Here is a 10,928-nt window from a genome sequence, read left to right on the forward strand (position 1 = left end):
TTTGGCATATGTTATATCTCCCAGATCCATAATAAAGAAATGTGTGGGATGTTGGAGTGGGAGCATAGTAGTGAAGGCATAATATGCTGTAGTTTATTGTGATATTAAACTTCTTTGGAAATGTAACCAGAAAAAGTCTCTGGAGCAGGTTTAAAGAGAATGGATTAGTACTTCAGATTTTGAAGTCAAACAAAAGGTGCTCTATGGTTGTGTGTTTTTAAAAGGAGAAAAGAGAAAGAATGAAGACACACTTCAGACAAAGAGGAAAAAGCCTTCATTCACTTTTCTGGGTGAAACACTGAAAACATGTATAATGCATGCTAACAACAAGCCAACAACCAACAAACAGCTCTCTCCCCTCTCAGCACACTCTCCCTTAAGTACCAGATAATTGCAAACATCTGAGCACAAGTACAATCACAGGTGATGAATCCAGAACAACAGGTCCACCAGATGGATGTGGACTTGAGAGAGAGAAGGGAAGAAAAGGAGGAGGAGAGAAAGTGAAAACACAAAAGCAGCACACACCCATCTCTGAAGGCTGGTTTCATGCTACAAAGAGGACTGAAATCAATTTCTCTTTACTTCAGGGCTCAGTGTGGCCTGAATCTGATTACTTAATGAGTTTATTCTTTGTTCTTAAAGGTGATAAAAATCATCTTTGTGTTTGTCAATAGAGTTTTGTGTTTCTCCTTCTCTCTGCTTTGTGATCCCAACACTTCTCCAGTCAGCCTTAAATTAACCAGGGAGCTTGAAAGTTTGAGCTTTATATTCCAATGCACTAACACTGGCATGAATCCCATCATCAGAGGCAGAAGATAAAGATCCTTCTGTTGTTTCTGCAGAGAAAGATAAGTTAGGCTGAACAAAGATTCCAAAGATAGCACGCAGATTTATATAACTATGAACAATGACAGAAATCAGCATACTGAGAAATGACTTAACATCAGTACAGGAGTCTCTGAGTTTGTCTGGTAGGCCGTGGACTCATAATTTTCACTTTAGCCATCGACAGAACACCGAACTACAGACTGTGCCTGTCTGTGTGTTCGCTTGAGTTTGTGTGTGTGTGTGTGTGTGTGTGTGTGTGTGTGTCTCCCTTTCTCCCACTTTCTGCCTCTTTCGCCCCATCACAGTCTCCTCAGATGTCTGTCTAACATGAGTCTGGTTCTGTCCGAGGTTTCTGCCTGTTAAAGGAAAGTTTTTCCTCTCCATTGTAACTTGCTAAATGCTGCAAAGTCCTGTACTTATGGTGGGTAAAGATGAGATCAGACTCCTTAACTTGTCTTGATATTGGGTTTCTACTAACAACATTTTATCAACATTAACTAGTCTAGACCTGTCAGTGTTTGTTGGGAAGTGTCTTAAGATAACGTTTGTTGTGATTTGGCGCTCCATAAATTAAGGTTGATTGATTGATCGATTGATCGATTGATCGATTGATCGATTGATCGATTGATTGATTGATTGATTGGTTGATTGATTGATTGGTTGATTGATTGACTGATATGACAGAAACCCTGTTTGAAAAAACATTAATTTTTCCTTGACTTAATTTTAGAGTTGGGGTTTATGACCTGCATTGCAGACCGTCAATAGGGGGAGCTCTAAATGTTTTGGCTTCATAACAAAGACTGTATGATTAATGGATGTAGTCTCCCGGACGTCACCTGTCTGTTTCTGAAACAGATTTTTGAAGCAAATCAGCTATCGCGAAGTGACAATGGCTTCAAATACGGCTATAGGGCACCTGACAGTCACGTGACCTGAGCTGTGTCTCTGATTGGGCAAGCTTGCAATCATAATATCATCTGAACTGCTGAGATAGAAAAAAATGTACCCCCATTCACTGTGTGTGCGGATAGTCAAATCAGTAGCCACGGTTACATGAGGGGCTTTTCGTCTTTCCAAATGGAATCTTTCTGAATGACTTTTCCGAAAACAATAGTATACATGAAAAGAAATATTCCAATCTCTGGTCGACATGCGCCGCTATAATCAAACTGAATAGTCAATGGGGCATGCGCAGAAAAATGTAAACATCACGTAATTTATTAACATTGCGTCTTACGTCATATCTGAGCAAGCGCTGAAGAATGCACCCTGACAACTTTCCATTTGAGTGGATACATGATACCTCAATCGGTTTGGGGAAAGGAATATTCCACCCCTGTGAAACTGATTAAATGTCCATTCGGATTGGCACTTTTCTTTCGGAATGAGGTGTTTATAAAAGGTTAAATTCTTTCCGTTTGAGCGAATAAACCAAATGCAAGCGGAATATTTGGGTCCACGTATACGTAGCTAGTGATTCAGACAGGGAACGTTTTTTGAACCAGGCTATAAATAGGTTTATTTCTGCTGGGAAAACAGCTTTTTTGGATTGGTGTGTGTGTGTGTGACTTCTAGTACTTCTGGAGCTAGCCTTACGTGGTCACTCCAGAAACAGCAGATTTTAGCACTTCCGAATTGTCTCACATTCTTAGACCAGAGGTTGCCGCTTGATTCATAATCAAAAGCTTTCAGTTGGACTGAAGGCTTCATGACCACTTCCCAAAAAAATTGATGAATTTTTCAGTCATGTTAGCAGCTACATTCTGCTGCTTCAGGCAGTTTTAAACAGCAGGACTCCCAGGTGTCATTTGCAGCATGAGCAAGACTTTAATTCTGTAACCTCGCACTGGAAAACATATCTTCTCTACTAAACATGTTGTTAAATAAAGTCCTTCTGCAAGCTGTGAAAGTGTGCTTTCACTTTATTTGTATAAAACAATAAGGGGTCTATAAAAAGTGCTGAAATGGTTAGCTGTTGCAGAGGTTTGTAGAAGCCCTGAGTGGTTTCAACAGGACAGCTGGTCTGGGAGCAGAAACACCTCCAGAGTCGCACCATGAAAGCAACAAAATGAGATGGAAAAATAACTGTTTAACAACCACTCACATCACAGGAACCACATCAGATGGTGAAACAAAAAACGTGAGCAAGTCTCATGAAATGCTGACATTTAGAAAGGAAGATGGATGTTTTTTATGAGTTTGACTTGGTTATCTTATTGTGGGTTAATTCAGTAAAAGCATGTATGAGGAATAAAAAGAGGAACACAGGTGCCTCAGTGTCACTTAACGACAATGAGAAGGTGTTATCATACAGCACAGGAGCAGCCGTTCATGGCCCCCGTCACACAGATTGTGCCTTTCTTTGTACCTTCACCTCACTGATCCCCTCATTCTCTCTGTTTTACATTCCTGCTGCTGTCACTGTTATTTCTGCAGGAGCTTACGGATAAGATGGACGAGCTGAAGCCGCTGATCCCCGTGCTGGAGCAATATAAGATGGATGCGGCGCTTATCTCCCAGTTCAAGGAGGAGATCAGGAACCTGTCCGCGGTGCTGACGGGGATCCAGGAGGAGCTGGGGGCCTACGACTACGATGAGCTCTACAAGAGAGTCCTGAGACTGGACAGCCGCCTCCGCAGCTGCATGGGAAAACTAAGTGAGTCCAGACTCTTCATGTGTTTTCTACCATCTTAGATTCAGAAGTCACTACTTAACATGCATATGGATAAGATGACCTCAGAAACAAAGTGTTAGTGTACGATGTCTTCAAATGTGAGAGCTGTGTATATTTGTCCACATTGTGAAATTATATTTTACTGCTGCTGGAGAAAATATACAAAAAGGAGAATGTTTGAAAAATATCAACAGCTTATCTTCTTTATTTGTAAACATGAGGGTGTTCAGACCAACAGCTGTCTCAAAAGTGGGCTAAATCTTTTGGCACAGGATGACCAAACTTAGAGGCAATGTTGAGTTAAATAAACCCTTTTCACACATGCACTCCTGAAACTTTTCCAGAAGACTTAAAGGAGTAGTTTGGATTTTTTGACATGAACCTGTATGGCAACCTCATCTGTAGTTACGTACATCAGCGCTGACTTACCCCTGTCAGTGTCCTGTGACCCGAGATCTGGTGCGGTTTTGGTCCAGACGAAAGTAGTCTAGCAACATGGCTGGGGTCATGAAAATAAAGCGTTTTTCCTCTCACAACAATTTGTGTTCAAAAGAGTGATAAATTTGCATCGCAAAACTGCAAACCGGAAAAAAGTCAGACTCCGTTATCGCTTGGCACTACTTTCTGGTGCGTATCACTGCGCCGCGCAGTGCATCCAGCTGCCCGGCGCGCGTTGTCACCATCATTAAAACTTTAAAAAGTTAACGATGACATGTCTGACTACAACCCTGATGAAGATGACATTACATTTAACACAGAGCCAAGGGGATATCTTTATGAACCCAAATATACTGATGCTGAAATTCATCAGATGGAGTTAGAATGGGTAGAGAGAGACGAGGCACAGCCATGTCGCTCCTGGAGCCACAGCTGGAGCCATGAAAGAGAGGGTGACAGTGACAGACAAATGGTGGTGCACTTGTCAGAAGTATGAAGTCATGCCGAAAGAGGTGAAAAACGCTTTATTTTCATGACCCCAGCCATGTTGCCGGACTACTTTCGTCTGGACCAAAACCGCACCAGATCTCGGGTCACAGGACGCTGACAGGGGTAAGTCAGCGCTGATGCACTTAACTACAGATGAGGATTCCATACAGGTTCATGTCAAAAAACCCGAACTATCCCTTTAAAGAAGTGTCCTTAAAGAGCTGGAGATTCTCCGTGATTGACAAGAGGGAGGTCTTATAAGGCGGGATGTGGATGAAGGGATGCTGTAAAAACATATCAATCATACTGTGTGAGGCAGAGCCTAGAAAAAATAATTACAGTTTTTTTTTTTCAGTCCTTTGTAAAATGTCTTATTTTTACAGACTTAATCAGTTATTGTCAAAGAACACGCCGAGAGCAGAATTTAGCTTGACACAGCTTCAATGTGAACCTGTTGCATGATGTAAATGGCATAATTCTGCACATTTGCTTGATGTGAATTTCTCTGCTGCAGTTACCCAACTGCAGAAATTTTACCAGAGGGCGAGTGGGAAAAATGAAGCAATTTGGATGCATGTGTAAATAGGGTTATAGAAGCTGTTACTTCACAAGAGCAGCCGTAGAAATTTGAATTAAAAAAAAAAGGAAACCCTCTCTTAAATTTGGTTCAAAATTTTAAAGTTAATCAGAAAAGTGTGTTTGTTAATTTGGAGACAGAATGAAGCATTGATTCTGACTACTTCAAATCTGTATCATGACTAAGTTTTTAATCATATAAATGTAGATTTAATAGCTCATACTGCAGTTTTTGATTTTAATAATAAACATCATAAGCACCTTTTTAGTTGTTTTTTTTAGCCATTTCATCAGATACTGACCCCAGCTGACAAGTTATCAAACTGGACACTACTCAGCTCTAAGTAGCTGCAGGAAAACTCAGACACATTTAAAGGGTGATTATTGTGTTGGATCTTACAAATATTCACTAAAAACATGCAAGACTAACATGGAGAAAGCATTTTTCTTCCCCTTTTTTTCTGCTTGGTCTGAACATACCTTGAGGAAAAACAAACGGCAGTCTGTGTTTATCAAAAGGCACTTAGAAACAGCACTTAGAGGCCTCTGAGGCTGGAAAGCTTTGCTTTGCTGTTTGGCTGTTTCATCCCACGCTAAGACTGTGCCTACCTCAATGTCCTGCCGGTGAGGAAAAGAAACCATTATTATCTGTTCTGCTAGACGTTGACAGCCTTTCAAGCAAATGTTTACATGTTCAAACATCATCTTTAATTAACACACTGCCTCATTTTGGACAGCAAAGTTGCAACCACCACAAATTTCCAAGCTTCTTGTTTGTAGGCCCAGTTATCTCACATGTTGTAAACATTTTTTTAATCACAAAAAAAGTTAAAAAAAAAAAAAAAATCAGAAATGCATATCTATTATTTGTTGATATTTTTAATGTCAGAGTTTTTATGAGTCATAAATATGAGGGCAAGGTGAGCAGCTGTGGCAGACGCCATTAAAAAGTTGCAGATAGTGCATGATTCAAAGACGAGCCATTCTTTAATTATGCAAATATCTGATGTAAAGATCATGAATAATCTGTTACCTACAGATTTTAATGACACATGATGTTTTGATAGACACGTTGTTTTAAATGAAACAGTGTGCTCTAGAGCTGCAGACAGCACACTCACCAGGACGCCTCCACTGGAATAAAGCCACTCTCTGCTGTGCAGTACAATCTTAGTATGCACAGAGGGCAGACTCTCTGGTGGCACAGGCATGAAATTGGCTTGAGAAATCTAGTTAGAGACAAAAACCAGCACAGCACATCTTATCGCTGCATTTCTCTATTAACAGCGTGTGGGAAATTAATGAAAATCACTGGACCTGTTACAATAAAGACATCTGGAACTCGGTTTGGGGCATGGATGACTGATCCTCTAGCATCGACCAGAAACAACAGGGTGAGTTATGGAAGCAGGGCAGAGCTCTCTGAGGGCCCTGCAGACTGTACGGTGAAATATTTATGTTGTCTTCAAAGTAAGCAGAGTATCTCTGCAGCTGCTGACTCCTCAGCTGCTGTCACTGAGTTAGTTTTTATTACAGATATTAAAATCTAAAATCTGGAAATTGTTGAAGTTTCAAGTTTTTGAACTGCAATACTTTTCTTTGAGATAATTTGAGGGTTTTAAAGTCCCATTCCAGACATCCTCAGCATTTTCTATTCTTTCTCAGGTGACCTTTTCTTGCAATGAAAAATTGAGATTTTTTAATAAACTGACACAAAGCACATCATAGTGAAAGATCTGCCTTAAGCATACAAGAAATTACATGTATTAAGGTGAAGGTTTGTTGCAACATTAAAGTGGATTCCAGGATATCAGCCTCATCATATGACCCCTCTGTACTCCAAATATCTGGAGCCTGGTTGAAGCTGCTGTAAACACCTTCATTTATTGGTCTCTTTCTTCTTACGCCTGCATCATTTAGATATTTTCACAGAAGACTGCAGAGTATCTGTTCTGTTGTTTACCTGCTCAGCTCCAGCTCTCATACTTAGTGCATGACCACTTCTCTTCAGATCTACAAACTCGCCTGTTAGAGGTCGAAACACTGAGGGTCTTTGATCTTAAATGCACACAGTTCAAATCCCATAAGATGTGGTCTGTGAGGGCATTACTCACTACCTTTTGTTTGCTAAGCAGCGTAAAGTCTGGGGTTGGATTAATCGCAGTTATTAAACATAGGCAAGGTTTAAAATTCAACCATGTCAAGTGAAAACTCCATGTATTTCACTGGGATAGTCATGCATTTTGTTGACTTAAAGAGGAGTCCAGAGTTAAATATGCAGCAAATTAAGTTTATTAAGCCTGGACACTACTGATAAAGCCTTAATCCCCCAAAAGTGCATTTTAATTTACCTAAGGATCCAATATAACAGAGCATTACAGCTCCTCATCAGCCACCAATGTTTGCTGTCACAGACTGTAAGAAAAAAAAATGGTCATCTTGCTCAGCTCAAAGTGAGATCACCACAAAAACTGCTCCCCCTGGTGGCTGGCTGCACAATAGGTAAAAAAAATCAGGCTCCCAAGCCATTCCAGATGGGCTGTGGTCAAACTTAAAAAAATGAATGCTCCTCGTAGAATTGTTCTCACATCCAATTCTTGTGGAGATTTGAAGATATCATTTGGCTGCCTTGTATTCAGGCTCTCTTTTTCTGAAAAGTTTTGTTTTCATTAAATACTAGAGGTCAAAGACAAGGCTGTACATCATGTTTAACAATGATTGTCAGCAGCAGTTTTTGTGTATTTTTTGGGGGGATTGTAAAAAATGTCGGGAGGGAGAACCAAGAAGGGATTAGACTCTGAAAAGAACAAAATCTGTATTTTTTGTCACCCAGCTCCATTGTCTCTTCTGCGCGGACTCTGGCTGCCCAATGGTGGTACCTCCAACTGGGGTATTTGGCTTCAAAACCATGCAATGGCATAAGGCAAAGCCATGCTGTCCACTATATATATACAGTCTATGGCTTCTGCTGGAGGCAGCCTATGTCCTGTATGGGTGCATGGTGGCTATGTGCATATTTGTGTGTTTCTGATGGGGGAAAGAAGCTGCAGCTCCACTAAAACATGGTTAAAGCTCGCAGCTTTTCTAAGTACATGATTATTTAGGGCACACACAGTAAAACAACTTGCAGCTAATTACTGGGATTTACAGTCCAGAGAGAAACTGTGCCTGCAATTGGCACATTATCGATTCAGGTAGTGATTCTGAAGCCTATTGTAGGTGTGCTTCAGGTTTGATTTGCTTTAAATAATCAGTCAGCTCTCAGTCTCCTTAAGACCTGAATGATCCTAGAGGCCGACATGCTGGTATCTACTCTGTGTCTTTAGCGGTCAGAGATTTGCTGTCCCTAGTCTGCTGTCTCACCTCCAAAGACTCCTTTGTGATCAGCACAGCTATGGATTGATGTGGGTAAAGAGCAGAGTGAAGTGTGGACAAATTGTGACACCGACTTTGAAACAGGTTTTTCTGTTGCTTTTGTTATTTATATGCCACCTGTTACCCTGCACACCTCATTTAAGAAGAACCGGCCGTGAAGTGCTGGCTTGGGTGCAGATTTATTTGCATATTAGCAAAGGGTGGAGAAATTACTTCCACTGGATCCATGTCTGTCTACCCGTGATCTGCTTTGTGAAGTTGTGTCTATCCAAATAGAGGTGTTGTGTATCTGCTGAAAAGCAATCCAGATTGCTGGGAGTGAAAAAACAGGAGCAGGAAAGAAACAGAGCTAAGTGAGCGAAAGCTCACACATGGACAAGAGTTTAAACTTAAACAGACCAAACATGGATCTGAAGTAAGTTATCTGTCACATTGCACAAAAAAGCAATGACATTTGTGCTGCTTGCTTTGTGTCAGTTTTGGAACAGTCTCTAAAACTTTCTTTAATCCTAACTTTAAGTCTGTACACTGACTGAGCTAACCAGCCCACAGCAATAAATAAACAGTGGGAAAGCAGAACGTACAGGCAGAGCAACCACAGGAAGAAGAACGGGTATAAAGTTTTAAATTTGGACTTTCTATAGAGATCAGTTCCTAATGACCTTTAAGCTCTGCCCCAAAAGTAGTCAGATTTCCAGAATAAATCCAAACTTTTATATTATTATTATTTTACTTTGGTCAAACATTCTGTCAGTTTGAACAAAAGCTTTTATTTTTCAGCACAAAATTAAGTGTAATATCTCAAGATTGCAGTCAATCACATTGGCTTATCAACATTATGTGATATGTTTGTGGTGAAAAAAAAAATTTCATAAAGAAGGAAATAATCTGGAGTGGGACTTTAAATAAAGGTTAGTGGAGGTTTATTTTGAATGGCTAACATGTTATCAGCCTGCTTTGTTGTTTCTAACCCTGCTCCGTCTGTGCTGCAGGTTTGGTATATGGACAGCTACACCAACAGTAAAATCATTCGTGAGTATAAAACCATGGAGGACTTTGTAGCTGGTGTTGTTTCTAGAACCTACAGCCTCCCCTTCAAATGGGAGGGAACCAATCACATCGTCTATAACGGATCTCTCTACTACAACAAGTACCAGAGCAACATCATCGTTAAATACAGCTTCGAGACAGGCAGTGTGTTAGCACAGAGAGCTCTGGAGTTTGCCGGTTTCCACAACATGTATCCGTACACCTGGGGAGGATACTCCGACATCGACGTCATGGCTGACGAGCTAGGGATGTGGGTCGTATATGCAACCAATCAGAATGCTGGAAATGTCGTCATCTCCCAGATCGACCCGGACACACTGCAGGTCCTGAAGACCTGGAACACGGAATACTCAAAAAGGAACGCAGGTGAGTCTTTCATGATCTGTGGGACGCTCTACATCACTAACTCTCACCTGTCAGGAGCCAAGGTGTACTACGCCTTCTCCACCAAGACTTCCACCTATGAGTACATAGACATTCCCTTCCACAACCAGTACTTTCACATCTCCATGCTTGACTACAACGCCAGAGAGAGGGCGCTGTACGCCTGGAATAACGGACACCAGGTGATATTTAACGTCACACTCTTCCACGTCATAAAAACGGATGATGACTCTTAAATGTGAAACACCCTAAAAATCATTATCAGTGACACAAACTCTTCCTCCTTATCCATAACTTATTTGCAAAAATGGGATCTTGACTTGCCACTACTTGAACTTTTCTACCCTGTGGCTCTGGGTTGGTGTCTGGTGGGAGCATGGACTCTGACATGTTTTACATATTTGACCCTTTTCTTTGCTGCTGATCAGACTGCTTTGCCTTATTTGCTCTTGTGGGATCTACTAGCTGAAGACATTTGAAAGCTTTTGCATGAATGTCCATATTTTGTCTGAAGTGATTTCCTATAACCTCGCTGTGTTTTGTTGCTGATCTGTGTTTGCATTTTTGTATGATTATAAATCTATCTAAATGTGTTTAAACCCTGAAGGCGACCTCTTCTGCATATTTGCTACATGAGTTGAACTGATTGTACGATACAGATTATCCTTTTAAAGACGGGCCTGTAAAATACTGCTGTAATGTTTGTCTCTGTGTAAGAAGAACATTTGTATTTTTTATAAAAACTGAATCAGAGGAAAAAAATCTGTGCATTTTCATTAAAATTAAATGATTGTACATTTCATTAAAATGACTGTGCCTGGTTAAATTCAAACAAGGTGAGGGAATAATCATCTGTTTTTGGGGAATTAGCTTTGATTTTAACTTTAACCAGTCCAAATCTCTGCTTCAAGCTCTCTTTCAGTATCACATCTCTTGTGTGATCATAACAGTCAGACTTTGGAAAATGTGTTTTTGCTTCATTTCATCAAATTCTCAGAGCCTCAAAATGATGCTTTAGATTTTCCTCAGATAAACAAAACCTAGAAACGAAGGTTTTCAAAATAAAGCAGACAAGTTAAAATAAATCACCATAAAATAACCGCGATAA

General features: G+C 40.4%; 1 protein-coding gene across 1 annotated transcript in view; it reads left to right on the forward strand.

The window, feature by feature from the left end:
• The window catches only part of olfm3a (olfactomedin 3a), a 51,359-nt gene extending 40,777 nt beyond the window's left edge, over positions 1–10,582 (forward strand). Inside the window, exons 4-6 of the mRNA XM_074692907.1 lie at positions 3,271–3,490; positions 6,299–6,405; positions 9,379–10,582. Coding sequence (XP_074549008.1) covers positions 3,271–3,490; positions 6,299–6,405; positions 9,379–10,056 — 1,005 coding nt within the window. The 3' untranslated portion in view covers positions 10,057–10,582. The remainder of the gene's footprint in view (positions 1–3,270; positions 3,491–6,298; positions 6,406–9,378) is intronic.
• The last annotated feature ends 346 nt before the right edge of the window (positions 10,583–10,928 follow it).

The sequence above is a fragment of the Halichoeres trimaculatus genome, unplaced genomic scaffold (assembly GCF_033239565.1).
Source record: "Halichoeres trimaculatus isolate MK-OKI-2021-1 unplaced genomic scaffold, fHalTri1.1 fHalTri1_scaffold_18, whole genome shotgun sequence".
Taxonomy (NCBI): Eukaryota; Metazoa; Chordata; class Actinopteri; order Labriformes; family Labridae; genus Halichoeres; species Halichoeres trimaculatus.